Genomic DNA, 22,395 nt, shown 5'->3' with positions numbered 1-22,395 from the left:
TCCCAAAGCCTCAGGGGTGCACTGAGCAAAACAATTTCTGTAATTCATTGCACTCTTCTCCACTGGAATGCTACACAAATTTTCCTTTTCAGGAAAAAAAAAAACAACAAAAAACTGTAAATTCTTTCTACAGCAAACAATCAGAAGTACGTGTCACTACTTTTCCAACAAAGAAACTAACTGCAGTGTCATTCAACCGTTACACAACACAATGTGCAAATGCTGTTTGTTCTTATATAAAACACTATCTTTCTCTTAATACCATCTGTAGAAGTAACAGAGATGAAAACACAGCAGGTGCCTCAGTGAAGTTACTCCACCGGCTAGAATAAGGTTTTCTAGATAATTTCAGGTCTTCATCAAAAATATTGGTATGGCTCTGCAAGAAGAGTTTATTGCATGAAAAGCAAGAAAAAGAGAAATCCTCAGTAAAGCTTTAAGTAACAGCTGAAAGCACCATAAGTATCTGGGGTAAAGGGGGAGGTGGGGGCAATGGAGGGGAAGATAGCTCCTTTCTCTGTCAGCTAACATTTTACAACTAAAAATAGCACAAAACGACCCTCCACCCCAGAGTTTTCATTAGCTTGTGTTTAACAGAGGGAAAGGGCAGAAGAAAACTGAAATCACAGAATCAATCTGTGAATTGAATCAATCAAGTCAAAAAAGACCTCTGAAATCATCGAGGCAAACCTATGGCCAAACACCATCACGACACCGAGTGACACGTCCAGTCTTTCCACGAACACCGCCGGGAACGCTGACTCCACCATCCTAAAGTATCACATAACCCGGCTCACCAGCAGAAAATTAACTTTAAAAAAAACCAAAACAAACAAAAAAATCACGGCCTCCTGGCAACACGCCGACGGGACACAGCACGGAAGGGCCTCTCGGGTGCCGGGAGCCCGCAGGCACAGGAGCCGGGCTCCACAGCCCCCGGCAGCCGCCCGCCCCCGGCCCACCCAGCACACGCAGCGCTCCCCGAAGCCTCTCACTCAGCCGGGGATCCTCGCCGGTCACACGCGGAAACTCCTCAGGGGAGACACCACCCACCCCCCGCCCTCCCGCACACAGAACAGCCCCCGCCCGGCGACCCCATCCACGGGCAGCTTCCACCACCCGCAGCCCGGCGCCCCCAGGCCGCCGCCACTCTCGTGCCGGCCGCGAAGGCGCCGCTCACCCCCGGCAGCCACGCCCGCCGGCCGCCGCAGCGCAGGAGCGGAGCCAGCGCCATGTCCGCGGCGGCCGCTGCCCGGCCGCCCTTTCACCCGCGCCGCCGGGGCCGGGCCGCGCGCAGCCAATCCCGGCGCGCGCCCGCCCGCCGGGGGCGGGAAGGAGGGGCGCGAGGGGCCCGCCGCGCGCCGCACGTGCCCCTCGGGGTCGCGCTTGCGCGTGCCGCTCCGGGCGCGGCTGCGGCGGCTGCGCGCGCGCGCCCGGCGCGTGGGGCCGACCGCGGCGGGAGCGCGCCCCGTGCGCGCGCACGGAGCCGCAGGACAGCCCCGGCTGGAAGGGACCCGCAAGGGCCAGCCCAGGCCGACTGCCGGCCCTGCGCAGCGCCGCCCCCGAGGCGCTCCATGGGCCTGAGAGCATTGTCCAGTGCTTGAGCTCTGCCAGCCTGGCGCTGTGACCCCTGCCCGGGGAGCCTGCTCCAGGGCCCCGCCACCCTCTGGGGGAAGAACCTTTTCCCAATACCCGGCCTAAACCTCCCCTGACACAGCCTTGTGCCCTTACCCTGAACCCATGGGGCTGCCTACTCCTGTGCGCCGGCCAGGAGCCACAGCAGCACCGGGAGCGGATCCATCCCTGCCCTGGGCTTCCAAGCGGAGAAGGTGCAAAGCGCAGCTGTGACAGCGTGCCCGATCCAAGCTCCTGCCCCACGAAGCACAAGCACTGTCAGTCGGCATGAGAGAGATGCTGATCATCCAGTGCTTCACATCATCCGCAGGATATACTTGCTGCTTGGCTTCCTAGCACGCCAGAAACTCTGAGTCAGCTCCTTCTGAAATGACTTGTGCTGCTGGATCTGGGCTCTCGGCTGCAGGTGTGCTGGATCTCAGCTGATGGACATGACAGAGCAGTGCCGAGCCCCAAGTGAACTGTCATCCCAGGAAATGCTGTAAAGGTTTTACCACGATGAGGGTGCAAAACAAGTGTCACTGTTATCGTCCCAGACCTCTGTTAAAATGCAACAGAGGCATAAACTGCTCACAGCACTGAAGCATAAAAAAGACACAGTCCAAGATGTCCAAACAAGTGTTTACAAAGCATAGGAATAAGTTTTTCCTTTAAATAGCATTATTTCTACCATTTTTCCCTACAGTGGTGATTTGAAATGAGGGTAGACCCAAGCCTTCATCCTTACTACAGTAACAGATCAAGACTACATTTCCTGAGGCTGAAAAACAATTCTTCCCAGTTAAGAAGAGAGAGTGGGTCATAGTTTGCAGTTCACCCAAGACATGCTTTACAACAACCTCCTGATAGGGTTGGAAGATACAAAAAAAAAAAAAAAATTTACATCCATAAGGAAAATGTATATGAGCAATGCACACATTTAGGTTAGGAATAACCCCCTCAGACTTAAGAACAGTCTAGGTCCTTGGGCAGGTAAGAAGGTGCTTCCTAAACAGCCAGATGATTGCATAAGTGTGGGTTTTACCAGATTACATCACTCCCTCAATTCACACATCATTACACAACACCCCTTACACTTTATACCTACCTTTATAGCCCTCAGTAAATTCTCTCAGGCTATATATATTATATGGACAATCACAATCTGCACATTCCCATGCTGCAGGGAGACACCAGAGAAGGGCAGAAGCTCCAGGCAACTGGGTTCACCCAAACATAGATATTTTCATAGGATACTAGCTGCATGGTCCCCTCAGCCAAGCACAAGTCCCTACTTGCATTTATGCATAATATTGAAAATTTTGGCCTAGTTTTATTGTTTGACATCACTTTTCAATCTCTTATGTCAGTATTTACATTCAAATGGAATGACATAAAAGCTGTAACAACAAAAAAAACCACTAATATCTGAAGGGAGACTGTCAGGAGGATGAAGCTAGAACCTACTCGGTGCTGGTCAATAAGAGAAGAAACAAAAGGAGAAGCTGAAACACAGAAAGTTCCACCTGAACATGAGGAAGGTCTTCTTTACTGTGATGGTGACTGAACTTTGGAAGAGAATCCCCAGAGAGGTTGCAGAGTCTCCTTCCCAGAAATTACTCAAAAGCCATCTGGAATCAATCCTGAGGAACACCCTGTAGGGGTCCCTGCCTCAGCAAGGAGTTTGGACCAGAAGACATCCAGTGGTCCCTTCTAACCTTTACCATTCTGTGAACTCTGCTGCATACCAAAGATTTGTGAAATGACTTCTCTCCCTTTCCTCCCAAGCGAGTAGCAAAAATGAAATCAGCATTGGTTCCCCTCTGTTGCACACTTACACATTTGCTCTGCTGCATTAACAACAGCCACACAGGTGGGATCAATGCAAGAAAACTCTTCTGAGCATGTCTAGAGCAGGTCACCTTCTTTTCAGTTGATAGTCACAAGCAGACCCTGCAGATTTTTTTTTTCAGTAGACGTGAAGAGCTTTGAAAGCAGAAGAGACCAAGAGCAGAAGGGAGGTGGACTGACCACATCCACCAGAGGCACTGCCTCAGGTGTATCAGATGCAGGGAGATACACACCACAACACGGTGTTCCTGCACTAGAACAATATCCCGAGGCACCTGACATCAGTTCCTCCTGCCCTCATAAAGCAAACAGTCCCGTGGCATCCCCGGCGTGTTTTCTTTCCCTCTACAGAGGAGATTCTGTTTGCCAGCCCGGCTGAGGGATGGCAGCCACCTACAGAGGCGCATCAAAGGAGGCCCCCCACAGCTGCAAAGGGAAACTGTCTGGGATTACACACAGACACCGCCAGCTGGGTGCATAAAGAACTTGATGAGAAATAGCCTAATGCAAGCCTGTTTCCAAGTGAAGCTAAGGTTGAAGGGACTGGGGCAAAAAAGAAAAAAAATGCTAATCTCCCTGCCCATGAAGTTTTCTGCTTTCAGTATGATTTGATTCTGACTGACATGTTTCTACTAGAAGTCTTTTTGCTTATTCTGTTTTGTAATGGGCAGCGCACACAAAATATAAAATTTTGTTTCTGTAAGAAAAGGAAGATATGTAATGGATCAAGATCATACACAATTACTATTGAACATACCAAAAAAATGAAACCTTACACAGCATCACTGCCAAAAAAATTGTAGATATTCAAAAATTAAATTGTGAAACTAAAATATCTAGAATAATGAAATGAGTTTGGATAAACACAAAGACCTTAATTCTGCATGCCTGTAAGCACATTTGTAATGTCATAACTCAATATAAACTCCTGTCTCAATGAAGCTGTTAAGATGCAGAAAGTTAAGCAGGTTTATAAGACACTAGAACACTGTGCAATTTATTCTCTCATTATTTTGAGGGGGTCCGAGAGAACTTCAGCTTTGAGTACTGAGAATTTCTTTGATCCTTTCATTAGAGCAGAGAGTTACCTTCATCTTCTAACATAACCCCGAATTCAGACAGAAATCATAAGTTGTTGTATCATCACCTAAATTTTAAGCTGCAACCCAGGGAGAAAACTGGAGCAATTGCAATCCTTCATCTAATAGGGAATATAATGTATCAGGTTTACCGAACATGAAATGCCTTATGCACAAAAGCCTGTGCCTGAAGAACTCAAAGCTAGAAGAACTCTTTGAAGTATCTGTTATATATTCTGTAAACAGCCTTTTCTTCTATCAGCATTCTGCTCAACACTCTGCAAGAGACAGAAATTCAGCCTTAGAATCAGACTAGTCAATATCTCCCTACATCTCTCTGCTATGTACCTACAGAAAAACCTTGACTGGGAGGAAAGATCCCTCATGCCAGCTTCACCTGAGAGAGTCAAGAGCTGGAAGGGTTTTCAGGCAACCCAGAGAAGCCCCAAATCCCAGCCACAGACAGGGGAGGTGAGGAGAGGGTGCAAGCTAAGAGCTCCCTAATTTCAACCCCACGCCCAGCTCTCAGGCTTTGGAGTACAGTGTGGCTCTTTGGAGGCGGCAGAAACACCCTTCCCCCTCTAAGGCTCCTCAGGGTTGACCCTACCACATAAACACATGCTTCAGAGCTGACTTGATCCTCAAATTAGCCTCCTGGCCTCAGCGGTAGCTTGAACCTTTGCACGCCTGTGGTCTCTTTCTCCAGGAACATGAACCACCTAGGCATCATCATTCAACTTCCCCAGCCTTCAGGTCTCCTCAGGAAAGTCCTGAACCTCCCTGGCCTCAGAAGCAACCAAAGCACCACTAGTTCATTCTTAGGGGGGCTTGGCCTCATCCTCTACCTGGTTCAGGGGTGGCATGTTGTCATTATATCACAAAAGTTCTATTATCATTACATTGCAAGGGCTCCATATTGCTAGAGTTTCATACCTCCTTGATGTTTCTTGGGGACAGCTCCTCCAGGCACTGACTCTTCCTTGTCCTCACAGCAGCCAACTCACTCCAGTTCCCTCAACCAATCCCCTCTTTTATAACACTCTTCTGACTGGCTACAGCTGTGGCCTGTTGACATCAGGCCTGCTCCTAAGCCTGGATAATTGGCTCAGCTGCAACTCTTTAGGGGGTAAGATTACTTTCTGTACTACCTTTATTTACTTATGTTTTATCCCCCTACAGTGGCCTCCCCAAGCCAGGTAGAGGATGGTGAAAACCCAAGCCAGGCTGCCTTGTTCTGTGAACCCCTTGGCCCCCCAGGGACAACCTTACCCTCTGCAACCACATAGTTTAAGAGGAGAGTTCAGGGAAATTTGGATTGTCTAACACTTGCTCAACCCCACTGACTGCTTCGCCATGCCAGTTTCCAGCTGCTGGTCACACACCCCCACACCCATTCCACCCACAGCAGCCATTCAGTCCCTACACCTCTTTGGGGGCAGCATGAACTGGCCCCAGGCACCCCAGAGGAGCCTCAAAGCCCAGGCAGGGGTGACTCAGGGAGCTCTCACCTATAGGACACAGTCCTGTGGGGTCTGAACAGGGTGGGCAGACCTGGGAGCTGGTATCAAGCTCCATGAACAGTCCCCGACTGCTGAAGGCACAGAGATGAATTGGGTGATCTATCCTGGCACTCCTGTCAGGTGGAGCAGCAAGAGGCAGGGCTGAACACAAAGCAGTAACAGTAGAGCAAAGGAATAGGAGACTAGATGTTGTCATTACAGTGCAAGAGTTCTATTGCCATTATACTGCAAAAGTTGCATATTGTTAGAGTTCCATACCTCCTTGATGCTTCTTGTAGGCAGCTCCTCTAGGCACTGACTCTTCCATGTCCTCACAGCAGCCAACTGACTCCAGCTCCCCTCAATCAACCAATCCACTCTTTTATAACATTCTTGTGATTGGCTACAGCTGTGGCCTGTTAACATAAGGCCCGCTCCTAATCCTTAGTAATTGGCTCAGCTGCAACTATTTAGGGGGTAAGATTACTTTCTGTACTACCTTTATTTTCTTTTACTGTCCCCCTACAACTGGAGGCAAATACACCTCCAACAACAGAGCTTGAAGCAAGGCTGAAGGCTCAGGCCTGAGCTGAAATGGATGTCCCAGTTTGTGGGCCAAGGATGTGGGTGAGGGTCCCAGGTGAGGCTGGTCAGGGACATTAAAGGTTGTTGATACATTCAGTGCCCCAAGACCGTGTCAAAGTTTCTCACTGCAACACGGGGCTGGTTGGGAGAGATGCAGAAAGGAGCTCACACAGCAGAGTGAGAGTCTTTCTGTCTTGGGGACCATGTCTGGCTTCCTCCACTCTGATGATTTGGATCAAACACAACTTTTAACTTTCTCACATCCTCAGGATTTTAGAAGCCCATTGACAGAAGCATGATGTAAAAACTGGGAGTTAAGCTCTGCCTGCTTCAGGCCTAGCTAGAGTCTGCACAGAGCCTGCAGCAGGGAGGGCAGGCAAACGCTGGGAAGCAGAGCACCTATCAGAAAATTCCGAGTAACTCTTGAGGTGCAGCCCTAAATGGCACATTTTGGGAAGGCATGGCACTCGGATGTGATGAAGTGATACTGCTTAATGAAATTTCTTATGAGATTAGCACAGGAATCTCAACTGCTTTGACACAGAGAAGTGATGTCTCTGTGGGAATTGTGGTTTTCCTTTGATTTAGGGGACTGAAGGGCTCTGCAAGACTGCATCAAAGTAGCAGAGACCCAGAGAGTTCTTTAAGGAGGAAAAGGATGAAAATCAGAAATTCACAGAGAGAAGGCAAAAAGAACCAAAAAATGTATTGCAGGGTAGCCTGGAAGTAAATGCCACCTTAATGAAATACTGAAAGAGGCTCGTAGTCTGGGGAGAGCTCAGACTGTGCCAATGTAAAGGTCTTATTTCCTCCTCAGGAGCCTTGGCACAAGGGTGTTACAGAACCAGGATAACCATGATGGCTCTACAAGTCTGAGCGAATATGAGCTCAGAGTTATTCACCCCATTGTATAGAAATTATCTTTTGCTTAGAACCTTGCTGAGCAACTGCTGGGGCTGTCACACTTGTAGGACCAAGGAAAAGTTAACACAATCATATCATTGTTGGGATTGCTGTTTAGCACCTGCATGATGCCTCCAGAGGTTCTGCATGATGGGCAGGTCATCTGTCTGGGAACCAGGGAAGTGACTTTTAAAACCAGAGAGGTCCAGAGCACTTGTTGTCTGTGAAATGCATTAAAGAACTCTAGTTCACGGACAAAAGTTTTGCTGAGTTGCTTGTCTGTGGTTCTCTGTGCTTCTCTGTTCACGGTGAGTGACAATGGGCTTGCCTAGTAGTCTGACATTTACTGCCTGCTTGTAATGTGAATACAGTTTTAAACAGCTTTGGATCCTTTCTAAGGCATTAGGAGTAACCCCAAAGATTAAAAACAAATTTGTAATTCATTTGCTTGGAAAAAAACCTGCATGTTGTCAGTACTAACAAAGATTTGTGCAATGGCTGTCGGGGCTGTCAAGCCCTAACAGAGTCCTGGTGAATTCCTGCTGTAGCATTTATTGCCTGAAGGTTCACTGCTCAGTAAACAGAATGGTACATTTAAATTTAAGATTGCTTTTAGAATTTGCTACTCCTGGGCACAGACAGGCTAAAGGAGATGATGGAATTCCTTAAAAGAGGCAATAAATTCAACAGGGCTACATCATTTATTTGGATTCCAGCCATGGCATGAAAGCTTGGAGCAAGAGAGGCAGGTTGGTTTGATCAAAAGGAAAAGAAGCTTTCTTCTTGGGCACATAGTGCAACCATACCCCTGACTACAGAGATGGAAATGAAACACCGAGGGAGGAAAGGGGAACAGGCATGAGAGAAAGTATTTGCTCAGCTCTGTTCCTGATAGTGGTAGCCAGAACTGGCAATTGAAACCATCTCCAGTGCATTACAACTTGTCTTGCTATGGCAGCAATATTACTCATCTCCTCCGATTTCTGATGGGACACACTGGAAATTTCAAACTTGTAAAAAGGAGTTCAAGAAGGTTGAATCTCAAGGTCAAACAGCATATTCATTTAGTCACAGCTCTCTGACACAAAGGGTTCTCTATTGTATGGGATTTTCCCATCATTTCATTTTCTTTGGAATGAGTATATCTTCTGTATATAGGACAACATATGACACATGGGTGATAATCCTAATATCAAGCATGAGGATACTCCTGGCAGGTTCTTACTTTGCCTGTGAAATCTATTTAAGCCCCCTAAGTCTTTACAACTTTTCTCTGGTATGAATTTCCCAATGCCCATAGTTTCATATTCCTCCTTGGATCCAGTGCTGACAAGGGAGGGCAATGCATTCACCATAAGGTGCTAGGAAGTGCTGGCTTTTGGTAGTCCAAAGGGTGGTGGAGTTAATAAAGACCAGATTTTGAGGTATTAATTTCAGGAACTTCTGAGAACAAATAAGATGTTAAACACTGAGGGAGGATCACTACTTGCTCTCTCTCTCTCTCTGCCTTTTCTAAGAAAAAGAGAGTTCTGCTCCATTCAGTCCATGATCCAGATTGGTGACTGGGCAGGGCTGTGATGGGGCCCTAATTGTCCTGGTCAGCCTCACTGCACCCATGTCATCAACTCAATCATTTCAGCTCAGGTTTGGGTCATTAGGCCTGCTCTGAGCTGCCTGTTCCTGAATTATTGTTCAGATTTTCTGGGTTGACCTTGGACCTTGTCTCTGCCTGATGATGGTTGGACTGTCAGTGGGACCTATTGCTGTCACCAGCCCATTGGGCTGCTGTGGGACTGCCTCACTTGGTCTGTGTCCACCCTCAGCTCCTGGCTGACATGATCCCTGAAAACTCACCCCATTTTCCATGCCTCCTCACCTGAAGCCTCATGAATCCACACCCTCTGCCATGTTCAGGAGCCCCATTTCAGCTTGCTGGATTGTTGATGAGACCTGTTGCCTTCAAAACTGTTGCTCTGCTCACCCAACAGTGAGGGCATTGCCATGCCTATGCTCTGATCATCCTCTGCTCACCTTCCTTCCTGAAGCAGCCTTGAGATTGCTCTTCTCTGTCAGCCTGTAGGGATTGTAGGAGAAAGGGAAGTCTGCAAGGGATGGCTGGGAAAGAGAGAGAGATGGAAAACTCTGGGGAAGGTAGCATTCCCCAGCTGCCACCACTAATTCTCATATTTCTGACAGCTGATCTCAGCTGTGTCAGAGAAGATCACAATGAATGTGCTGTTTCTCCAGCACTTCAGGAGAAGCAGTGATAGTTCCCACTCTTTGGAGCTAGGTACATTCTCTTCCCATTCATCTCATTCCTGCTGAGAGCTACCTGCTTTGAAAAGGTCTCTGTGTGGTGGATCAGCCTCCTTTAGGGCCGAAGGAAGATCATTTTATTCCCTGGGGAAATTTCCAAATTCTGGTAACTACTGCCTCACGAGCAGAGAGGTACCTCTATCCTCCTACCACACCTCTGGAATGGCCTTATTTTTCCTCTTTTTGGGTGTTGTTTTTTGGGGTTTTTTTTGTTTTTTTTTTTTTATAAAAGTATCTTAACAAGCCTACATGAAGCCAGAAGCCATTTCCACAGCTGTACCTTGTAAAGAGAGCACCAGTGAGACTTTATCTTATCCAAATCCAGCAGTGGGGAAGATACCCTGGTCATCCCTGGAGAAACTGAGGAGGAGAAGGTGATGAAGGCAGAGCCTTACTGAAGTGATCCACTGGGTCAGAGTGACATTAATATTTAGAAGAATGTGTACAAACAGCAGGGATATCCATAGTTACACAGCTAAGGGACAAGCAATATAAATACAGATGGAGCTTGTCCTGTCATCCTTCAGGACACATAATCTCAACCAAAGCCAGAGGAAAAGAGCAGCAGAGTAGCCTCTATTCAGCAGGGAGCACATGCAGCTGTTTAAAGGACCTCCTGAGTGTGCCTGGGTTATTCACATGTGCAGAGTTAAGGGTGTACTTAGGCTCTCTCCTAAATAGGGGCCCAAAGGCAGTCAGGATTTGACCCAGATCACATAATGATTTAGTGAGGCTGTAGGGAATAATCTCTGGATGCACCATCCCTTTCTCCAGCCAGTGAATCATGGTGCCTCTCTAGGCAATCTGACTGGCATAATCCTGGGGTGGGGAGGCTGTGAAAGTAGGAAAATCAAAAAGGATTTCCATTTTATCAAGATAAAGCTGTAGCCAGAGCTGATAACAGGTTACTTGAAAGAATGCCGGTCATGTACACTTAGTGATTGTTGCTTAATTTGTTTAAGCTGAAAAAGCCTATTTCCACAGTGGAATACAAATTAGGGTAATTATGTTGTGATGGAGTACTGCATATGTAAGATGAAAGCCTTTCTTTACAAAAGCCTCTTCATCACTTGAGTAGAAGAAAATAAAATCCTGCTTAAACAACATGTTGTTTTCTGTATTTCCATTTGAACAAAAGACTTTTGAATCTTTTTTTTTCCTCCTGTAATATGGCATGGTTTGGTTTTCTCAAAGTGCTTTTACTTTTGACAGCCTCACAATTAAACCCTCCAATATACATTCCAATATGTAAATATAAAAAGCTGAGGTAAACATAGTAATGTAAAATTGTTTCACAGTCTCTGTAGACTATTAGTAGTTGGGCATTCAAATTACATTTTTTTCATATTCTCCTGACTGTCACAGTTGTTCTTAAGCTCTTGTCTAAGTATTCTGTAAGTGTCATAATAGCACAGTACACAATGATGTCTGTAGTTAGTTAAAGTATTGCAGATTCTTATCTGTTTTACAGTCAGATCATCCGATCATAAATTACTCAAATACAGATTGAAAGCAATTCACTGCATATATCTATGTGTCCATGATAATTATTTTTATTTCAACCTATAAAAATCTTTATTTCCACTTCCTATGTGAACTGCAGTTACTGTTTCACAAGGGAAAGCTTCTTAAGCATCAGCATGGATGAAATGGTGATTGCACAGGCTTAGGCAGTGCACTTGCACATTTGCACATTTATCCAAATGATCTTATCCAAGCCATCCTTATTCACGTGAGCAAATCCTTTCATTAGTTCCAGTGAATTGCTCTCTGACTAAGACCCACTTGCAGAAGGAAGAATTTGCAGGATTGTGCCCTTAGTTAACATGACAGGTGAGAAAATCAATTTCCTTGTGTGGGAGAAGTAGACAGTGTTAAAGAATCATTATTCATTCTCTTCACACTAGAATTCAAAACCAGTATTTGAAGTTTGGGGAAGTTGTCTTAATTAGGATTATTTTAAATTGTCAGTTTAAAGACTGGCAATTTAATTACCAGGAAAACAGATCAAAGTAAATGCCTGAAATGTACATTTTAGAATGACTTATCAAGGAAGATGGAATCCAATAAAATAAGGGGGGAAAGAAAGTAAATATGCAGATTGCCCAAGTACTCCCCTCCCAGGGAATTAAGAAGACTCCCTCCCTGGCTTCATGTGCTTGACTGAAAAACCAGTCATCTTTTTATGAAGTAGATATGTCAGAGGACTGAGTCTGTCTCTAAAAGAAAATGTTATTTTCCACCTTACTTTTGCAAAAGTCAGGCTGCTGTTATGCATTACATTGCTGTATTTGCAGCTAAGGTAAGACGTCTGAATCTCAGCATTTCCAGCCAGGATTGACTGTGATCCAAGAAGGCACCTAGAAATGGCAGATGTAATTGGACTTCAGAGCCTCTCACTCAGAGCAGCCTTGGCAGGGGGACAGAGGGAGCCTAGTCCTGCCTACCTTAGGAAGGTGCAAACATGAGGAGGGGAATAGCTCTCACACCTCTGTGTATGGGTGCAGGGGAGCTGAATTCACTCAGTACTTTCTGTGGGGACCTACCTCTTACTGTGTTTGCTCTCATTGGTTCATGATGTCCAGTAACCTGAGTTAAAATATGTTCCTAGAGTCACTAAAGTTATGCAATGCAGGAAGTATGAGAAGCAAAAGTTACTTACTAGATATCTATTATTTTTGTTAAATTTCTTTAGTCTATTACAACTCAGATTGCTTTTGACATATTCAATAAATAGGAGCCAAATCAGAAGGCATAATATGATTAAAAGGCAATCAAAACAAATCAAATCAAACAGTGACTCTTAAATGCTTAGGGAAAGTCCACTGGATTTTTGTGACTCTATGCAAAAGTGACTCCTCAGGCACAGCAATTTTATTCCTTTTTTTCCCCTTTCCTAAATGAAGAGGTCAGTATATGCTATGCAAGAAAATATTTTTATTATTTTATGTGGTGAATATTTGCATTGAGCTTGTCTCCTTCTGACATCACTTGCAGTATTTTTTTTAGTAGTCTGAGATAAAGAGCAGTTTTTTTCCATTTCAGTTCTCCAAAGTGATGCTTTCAGTCACAGTTCATCAGGATGCACCAATACCTCCTTAGTATACAGGTACCACACCTAGAGCATACTTTAACAAACAGTATTCAAATATTTTATAGTGACAATTCCCTTATATTCAGCTCTGGCAAAAGAGAGAGCACAGGGGTTTATCTCAGTGATCCAAAACAGGTTAGCTCACAGTATTGACCTAGCAGAGTTTTGGGTGATTATTATCATAACACAATATTATATTTTTATAAGGTTGTTCTGCCATCTGAGCCTTCCACTGACGTCCCGTGGGAGTTGCCCCTGTGTATCTGACAGCTGAATTGGTCCTTGGTGAATTTTTAGCACATGGAGCTGTGCACACAACTTTGGTTAACAATAACATGTTGCTATGGGAGCTCTGTGCATGCAACTCCCTGCTTACTGTGTCGAAAATTGCTCTGGAAGGCAAATGTAAGTATGTCTGGTATTAGTCTAATTATTAAGTAGAATTAGAATCTTGTGCTCTGTGAATATCAACCAGAGAAGGAGCTTAGCATGAATAAAGATGCTTGCCAGCAGTGGCTGAGGTGCTTCTTCTGCTTTCCTTTAAACAGAAATCACATCCATAGCTGGGAGACTAATTATTTTGGAACCTAAGGGAAATGCAGCCTATATAAGAGAGAAAGTGATCTGCAGTTAAGGATCAGTGAGCCAGCTAATGGCTGGTTAGTCAGGAGGGTACAACTCCAGAATGTTAATAAAATGTGTCTGAAGTCCAACACCTCAGGGAAGAGGCTGAATGCTGCAGAAGATATATGTAGACAGAGGCTCTGTTGTTTTCTACCGCTGAACTACTCCTTTAAATCAGGTTTTAAAACTGTTTTGAGACTTGTTTATGAATATCAAAATACCAGCAGGATAATAAAGCAAAAATCACCGTGGCCGAAGCAAAAAATATTGCTAAAAGAAAAATATTATCCTTTTGTGAAGTACATAAAACATGTTTGGTGCTTGCTGAGCAGGTGTGCAGTGGAGTACTCTTGTTCAGCAGAGGCTTGGCTAGTTTTTGTCATGCCCTCACTAACAGAGATCATGACTTATTAACCAAAACAGCGTGTAGCATTTAAAAATATAATATAAATGCTAGCTGGTTTATCCTTACAAGAAACAGCTCAGGCCAACACCGTGGCTTTATTTTGCGAACAGAGAATATAAAGTACAAATCAGCTAGAGGTTTTGACAAGAAAGCCTGTAGGAAATACCAAATTGTTACTTGTTTTGTGTTACTTAAAGTAGTTATTATATGATTTTGCTTGATATAGTGCATGCAGCTGTGTAATAAATGCTGCAGAGTAGTATTTCAATAAACACAAGAGAGCACCTCCCTCCTTCAAATAGCCCCTCTTGAAGGACCAAGTGCTATGATCCTGTGAGCCCTGCACCCAGACTTGCCTGGGGCTGGAGGATGGATCCCACACACCTTGAAGACCTGAGCTGCAGGGACACTGCAGGAATAGCTCAGAGGCAGGTGACAGCACAGCTCCTTGGAATGCACCTGGAAGTGGACACAGCTCTGTGTCATGATGGCCCAGCCACCACAGCCTCTGACACTGCATCCCTTCATGCTGCAGCATCAAATTCATCTGTCCATTACCCTCTGAGAGACTTCTGTCCAGCACTGAGCCCTTTTACAGTTGTAGGAAGAGGCAGGTATGTGTTTTACAACTCTTCTACGTCTCAAACCACAGCACCAGTTACTTTACTTAAATGAATTTACAGTTTGGTGATTTACTGATTACTCGTATCAGTTTTCTGAACAACAGGGGCAGGCATTTTTTATCTGAGAAAAGTGCTAGTGAGACTGATACTGTGATAGTGATATTGTCCCCAAGGCATCCTGCAGTGTCACCCTTATAGAAGTAGATCTCAAGGGAAATGAAAGTTTTTGCATTAGACTTGGAAGATTACTTCAGCCATGCTTAATGTCACGGTGTCAACAGCAGCCTTCTGCAAATAATGTCATCACACAAGAAATCTCTGGTAGTCCAACCTCTCCTTCCACAGGAGTTTATAACGTATAGTCTAGACTGTCTGATTACTCCACCTGCTCCTCTTCTTCTGCTGGCAGTTTTTGTAGACATGGTAGTTCCACTTTCAAAAATATTATTTGGAAGGCAGAAAAAGGTTTTTATACCAGTTACACTGAAACAAGAACTCAACTGTTATCAGTAGAGTCATTCCAATTTACAACACCCTAATTAAATTTGCTCTTGAGTTGCTAAATGCATCCCAAAGAAAAATGTGCCAGCATGTATTTTTGTAGTTTTCATCTTCTGAAAATAGATATTTTTAGTATATTAGTCCTTTTACTGGCAACATACAATATTTAGGTGAAATATTCTTAAGGAGTTAGGGACATTTCAAATAAATGACTGTCTATATATTACAAGGAGTTAGAACTCACAAATTGTCCAGAGCCAATGAAGGACTTCTGCTCCATGAGAAACATTAAGTGTCCAGTTTGGAAGATGGAACAGCTGAAACTTTTAGTCTAGGAAGGAAGGGAAGTAGTCAGGCCGTGGTCTTCACAGTCATATGACACAAGACTGAATCAGATGGTGAATGTGTGCCTACAAGGAGCAGGACATTACCAGCCTCTAACGAGGGCCCCCTGCTAATGACTGTGCCGTTAAAGGATGTCTTTCTTACCTGTTGGATGTGTGCTACTTGGATTGTTGGCATTTTATAATACCAGCCATTTTATCACACCCCATAGGGATTTGAATTTAAAATGTCCAGAGTATTCTATACAACCAGTAATAGACACAGATACAAAATATTGTATAGCAGACTTTGGCTAAAGTTTATCCTTATTTCCGCATTCTTCTGCCTACAATAAATTCTGGCAACTTTTTCATATTTGTAATCCCATGTTGGTAGAGATAGACATAAATTCAAAACAATGCTTTGGCATACTTCCCAAAAAAATGAGTTCATACATGGAGAAATGGATTGTTAACAGAAAATGCATGTTTGTAATTTGGTTTGACCTGTTTTCATTTCCATGTCATTTGTAATTTTGTAACAATGAAGTTTGCAGGAAAAGCTCATTGAGTGTTTACAGTGAGACCCTTCCAAAATGCAGTCAGTGTGTTTGGTATTTGAAAACACATCCTCAGCTCATGAAGCCCCAGAGTGAAAGGAAATCTGGACTGAGTTTTCAAAAGCGGAAAGTGGGAATCTGCACACAGAATTGGGTGTTGGGTTGCACAGCTGCAGTGGACTGTCCTCTGACAGGGAACCAGAGAAACCAGGGAAAAACTGGAGCTTCCCTGCATTGCTGTGCTGGTGAGGAAATATTTGGCTGCATTATTTCAGCAATGCCATGGTGTGTTTGTTACTTGGAGATGATGTAAGAGATCCTGCCATCCTAATCATGAGAAATAATAAATAATGAGAAATAATCTCCTGGGCTGTGCTAGCAAGTGCTTGAGTGGAGAGGACAACAGCAGGACACATTTCTGCTCAAGTAACCTCCCATGAAACTGTCTTTAGCAGGATGCCTCTAATTCCTGAGCAGAGTAATGCTTCTGGCTTGACTTGTGACTTCTGTGTCAGCTCCCTGAGGGTACCTTCAACCCCAGCTCTCCCCAACAGTCTTCCCAGTAACCTGCATGCACAGCAGCTCCACCCAGGGCACAGGATTCACTTTTGGCTCAGCCATGCCCCATCTCAGCCACATCTCTGCACTGTCTCTGGCCAGGGCTGGGCCCAGCACCATGGGGAGCTTTTCTTCTGGGTTCCCAAAAGTATCAAGAGTTTTTGGCACCTGTGGGACAGCACCCATCAGGGGTCATGGCCAGCTCTGGGCTTCATACAGCACCTCACCCCACTCATGGGACAGCCCCACTCCTGCTACACCCCACAGAACACCTGGTTTTGGCAATAACCCCGAATGAGGAGCAGGGAGAGCAACCATCAGTCTCACCTGAACATAGCAAACCCAGAACAACTGTGGTTTCCCATGCAAACTGAATCTTCTAGTCAGAGGGTTGTAAAAAAAATGAAAACTTGTATTTTTCACTGTTGTTTTTATATTCACAGATATGGCTACATGGTTTCTGTGTGTCCAAATAGTTTTCTACCACATAGAACTGAAGTTTCCTTTGATGTCTGTTTTCTTTTCCACCTTTTTTTTTGCTCTCTGCTCCAAACTTCAGTTACTGGTGTGATATACACATTTCATTATACCTGAAGCCATGGTGCTCATAACCTGAGAATCAAACTCTCAGAAGGGCCAAGAATTGCATCCCTCCTAGCGTCAGTTCCTAAATCCCCAATTTTTTTTTTTTATATAGATTCTGATGGCTTGAGGGCTTCTATCTGAGAAATTGACAGATCAATTTGACACATTTTAAAGAACATTAAGTTCACACTTTTCTCTAAAGCTGGATGTTTTATTTTCTCAGCTGTTCTTATTTGCTTTACTTAAGAACTAGTATTGTGTCTCCAGTTTTGATTAAACATTGTTTGTAGTCCACTCTTCTAGCCTGCAGTGGAGAAGAAAATATGTTTTCAAAGACCAAATGTCAATAATAAGCTATTACAGCTGATGTAGCAAAGCTACATGTTAGTAGTAGCCCACATTATCACCATCTTTTATTCCATACAACTTCCTGATCTATTCCACTCAAAGATCTGCTTTCCTGCAGTCCCCTCAAAGGAAATTTTATGGGATTTTTGATCTAGACAATATAGAAATCTTCAAGTCTCAAGACAGTGCAAAATATTTTTCTTTTTTCTCTCTACAAAAATTACAAGCAGTTTTTTATCCTGTTCTATGGAATAAAGGGCTGGGAGTTAAAAGGGTAACATTTGATAGAATACTTCTTTATTGAAAAGTACCTATGAGTACCCCAAGGGATATTGGTTGAGATATGACTGACCCACCAATCCTTGAAAATTGTGCAGAAGAAGGAATTGTTGTTGAGAAAGGGCAGGTTGCCACGGCTCTCTCCTGGGTGGGGAATGGCTGTGTCTCCTGAGGACCAAGCTGACGGGGGCCTCAGGTCCATGGGGCAGTGCTGTGTTACCTGCCCTGCCCCACTCAGCTGGAAAGTGAGGGAAGGGCCACATCTCTTGGTGACATCTCACAGGACTGGATCATGACTTCCATGCTGTGATACATTACTGTTTAGTAGACATCAATTTAGAAACATACTATGCAGTGTTTTCCATGGGTGTGTCTCAAGCCTGATTCCTTTACAAATGGCCTTTTCTTCTTGTAGGTCTCCCTGGAGATCAAATTTGGGCCACATCCTTCTGTTTACCCACATTAATTCCCATTAACTTCAGAGAGTGTGTCCCACATGAAAGAGTGGATTATTGCAGAAAATTACAGCTTGCTTTTTGTTTTTCCAGTACATTTATTTCTGTTGTTTCACAAATTTTTTTGCAGTCTGCCTAAGTCCCTGAATTTATTTCAAAGCTTAAGGGTGTAAGTTAATGCATCTACAACATTTCTTTTCAGAGTATTACAATTTTTAAAGGCATTATGGCAAGAAGATCCTTGTTCCATGAAATACACCTACAATGTGTTTTTCTTAGTTCTTTACACATCTGATGTCTTAATAGGTTTTGCAAACTCTGTCACAGTCAGTGACAAAGTAGATTCCTGCCAATTACAGAGCATTGGCTTGTCATTTTAATGTTTTTTCCTCCATTTCTTTTTTGGGACAGATATTCAGACGTACATCACCTTCCTGCAGCAGATAAATCGGTTCATTGCCATTTCAGCCATTTAGCATTTTTTCTCAGGCAGACATTCTTTGGGTTTTGTGACAAAGTGTCATTACAGAAAGAGATAGGAAACTTGGCATATATGGAAATATAGCTCAAAAGTAAACATTTGGTTGTCTTTCAGTACACACCTGGTTAAGGTATGAAGACCACAGCCACTGACTCTTTGGAGCTACAAGCTGTGGAGTTTGCAAACTTTCCGAGAATAATTTGGTTTAGGATTTATCATATCTCTGATAAATATCTCTATTTATCAGAGATATGTATGAAATATTGGCATTCATCCAGATTACTTTAAGAAAAGAATGAATAAACCTCATCTCCATTTCCAGAATTATTACTTTGTGTTATGTTAGCATTCCCACCAAAAACTTCAGTGTGTGCATGAAAAGGTTTTTTGAGAACTATGCTATCTATGTTTTACAGCTCCTCAGATGTTACTGCACCTCAGGTTACTCAGGTTCTTATCTGAGTAGGTTCTGTATTTAACACCACATTAAACTAAAGACAGCAAGTTTGCTGAGTCTGGGACACTCTCAGTATGGAGACTAAATGCACTCTCTTGGCTCTGCTTCTCCAAAAATATATTTGCCTTTGCTTGTCAGGTGGGCTGTATAATGAGGCAAACTGGAATTATTTACTGTGCCATTGCACTGGGGATAAAAATGGCACAGAAATGTGATTTCAGTAAAAAATTATTCTTCATCCAGATCCCTGTGCAAGGTGGTCAGGGTGGCTGGAGGATGTCTTCTACAGGGCATGGCTATAGGCAGTCCTTTGCCTCAGAAGATCCAGTCTCAGCTCCTTAACCACAGGCTTGCAGGCACTGGGGAATTACTGACTTCTACTCTGGCTTCCCAGGATTATTTATGTATTTGGCTAGGTGTCTTCTCTCTTCTGGCTGGCTGCCCTACCCCCTAGGTTTTTATTTGATGTTTCTTCTTGCTGCCTTCCTCCTGGCCTCATAACTCCTGCATTCCTGTCTCTGCCTCAATCCAGGGCAGAGGATGTGGCCCCCACTCAGCCCCTCTTCATTTGCAAGGCTCCCCAGGAAAGTCATGCTCTACCTCTCTTCAACAGCTCTCAGCCCACCTCACTTAAAACATCCCTTCTATCAGTCAGACTGTGTCTGAAAACAAATTCAAACCCCCAATCCAGGGCAAACCAGGCTGCTGAAGCCTAACAAGGGGTGAGGACTAAAGCACAGCATTTCTCACCCAGCTGTGAAGAGCTCCCCAACCAATATTGGGCACCGGGTAGATTGTCTTTTGAATATAAATGTTTAATTTTAAATATCTCTCCCCATGTGACCAGGCACCTAATCTGCTTGTGAAACCTCCTCAGGAAGCAATAAGGTGCTTTTCTGGATCACACCAGGGCTGTCAGATCAGAACCATGCTACATTCAGAAACACAGCAGTCAGCTCACCCTGCTCCCAGTGCCAAAGCTGTGGTCCAAAGCCCATTGCCAGCTGGAGTGTGGTGCCATAAAACACTTGGCACGAGTGCTGCATGATCCTTGAAGACACTGGTTCTTGGCAGGAAAGAAGCTCTTGCCTCCTTAGAAATTGCCCCAAGGGATGGATTTTCTTTATTCGCCTCTTTTTTTTTTTTTTTGGTTCTTCTCCCTGCATCTTTCAGTAGATTTTGTAGGTGGAATCTAAGGGTTTCAACACGTATAAGGTAGCATGAAGATGTTGATAAAAAAATAGTTGCCCTCTCTAACAATAATATAGTCCAAGCTCCATTATGTTTCATTTATTATTTTGTAAATAATTTCATTAAATTAACTTTTCTTCAAAACCTGCTATATATAATGTGTCTTTTTCCTACAGAGGCTATACTGCTTTTGCTTCACATAAGCAATTCCACCTTTTCTTAATATTTTTTGTAATTGTTGAGAAAGAGGAAAAGTAAGTAAGAAATAAAACATACAGTCAAATAGGAAATGAAATTCCATTCAGGTGTAAGCAGAGTTGAGGAAGAGATGATAGATGCCCCTTTCTCAGTCCTTACAGTAATGTGAATATGTGGGAAAATACACCCAAATACTGCGATGTTCCCTGCTCTGCAGTTGTTTTCCTAATAGATGTGGAAAATGTGTTAGATGGTTCTTGGAAGATCTGGATGATCAGATTAGAAAAAACAAAAAGCTGCAGTTAAATAATATCTTAGCACTGCAGCTGTGGAGTGGACTTGAAAAGCTATACTGGCTTCTTCTTGTTCAAAACAGGGCATTTTAGCAAGAAGAAGACCAAAAAGCTATTTTTATACTCAGAGTTGGTTAAAGCAAGTTTCCTAGGCCGGTATGCCTATAAATGATCTGAGACAAGTTTGTTCAGTAACATTAGCTTCCATAGTGTGTTTGGAAAAAGTAAATAGCTTTTCCCTTAGCTGTAAAATAGAAGTTCAGGCTATTTTTTTAGAGGGAAAGGAACTTATCTCTCATAGAACTACCCATGACAAATGCCAGGTGATGTCTGTCATGGCAACAAATACTCTTCACCCTTCCTGATTTTTGGTCTGCTTCTGGCTCCTGCTGCTCTTGCTGCTCTCCATCAGAGAGAGTCTCCATCAGCATCTCCCTTTCTCAGGCAGACTGGGAGTCAGGATTTAGTCTTGTTTAGGGGTGAGGAAAACTTGAAGCAATTTTAGTTTCAGATTCATCCCAAAACCAAAACCATCCCAAAAGTTTAGTTTAGATTTAGGGTTTACACGTAGCCCTGCTGAGCATTTATTAGTCCTGACCATGACTTTCTTAGAAAATAAGGATTACAGAGAGAAAATGGAGCTTAATTACACTTTAAAACAGCAACATTGCAGCCCAACTCCACAGCTGGAGTGCAATAGGGAAAATTAATTAATTCCTCACAACTGGCCCAACGTTGCTGTCCTGAAGTCCCTAAAAGGAGAAGAATGCAGAGTAGCCATCCTCGTGAGTTGAAAGAGATGGCAAAGTCCCTCCTAGCTTGTCTTGTTCTGTGTAACTGGTGCAGAGTTTCAGATTAACAGAACTAATCTGTAGAGACAATGTTAACTGGATATACATACCTATCAGCCACTGTTATAAGGTAGCATCATTATTGGTTTGTTTAGTTGGGTTTTTTCCCCCCTGAACCATAATTCATTTAATTTGCTGTATATGGAATAGTCTGTTTACTGTCCTGAAATTATTTATGCCACTGTGAAAAGTAATAGACTTTTTGTCTGAATTCAGTCTCTGGATGGCTGAAAATATACCTGAAAAATGCCAGGGTTGCAGTGGCAATGCACTGTTTATTCAATGTTATGCACATCTTGCCTACCAAGATCAGAGGAGTTTCATGTGAATTTTTGGTGATGTGGTAACGTCTTTTCTCTCTAGTTTATGTTTCAGCAAAGAATTAAACAGGATATGAATTTACAGGCAGCTCAGAAAAGAGATTGAAATGCTGGAACAAGTTTGTAACTGTCCTTGATACGATGTCTTTTGAGATGAATATAGAACATGTAAAGCTCACTACAATAATTCTTGAGGTTGGCTGACTCTTGAATGCTTAATCTTTTGACCTTTATGATGTATTAATGTTTTCAACATATTTATCTAAACTTTTATGGAGAAGGCATCTCAGATTATGTGTGGAGGGGGAAAAAAGGAAAGGAAAGAAATCTGGAACCAATAAACTTGTGGAGCTTGTAAATTCTTTCTTTCCAAGTTATTCATTCTAAAGAGGGTACAGGCT

At 43.6% G+C, this 22,395-nt stretch overlaps 1 protein-coding gene across 1 annotated transcript in view; it reads right to left on the bottom strand.

The window, feature by feature from the left end:
- PCCA (propionyl-CoA carboxylase subunit alpha) overlaps nucleotides 1-1,249 on the bottom strand; it is a 273,888-nt gene extending 272,639 nt beyond the window's left edge. The window contains exon 1 of the mRNA XM_054271455.1: nucleotides 1,181-1,249. Coding sequence (XP_054127430.1) covers nucleotides 1,181-1,234 — 54 coding nt within the window. The 5' untranslated portion in view covers nucleotides 1,235-1,249. The remainder of the gene's footprint in view (nucleotides 1-1,180) is intronic.
- Between the last annotated feature and the right edge of the window lie 21,146 nt (nucleotides 1,250-22,395).

Source organism: Melozone crissalis, unplaced genomic scaffold (genome assembly GCF_028551555.1).
Source record: "Melozone crissalis strain CALT ecotype California unplaced genomic scaffold, PUWL_Pcris_2 ptg000013l_1, whole genome shotgun sequence".
Classification (NCBI taxonomy): Eukaryota; Metazoa; Chordata; class Aves; order Passeriformes; family Passerellidae; genus Melozone; species Melozone crissalis.
This window is presented reverse-complemented; position numbering and strand designations above follow the sequence as displayed.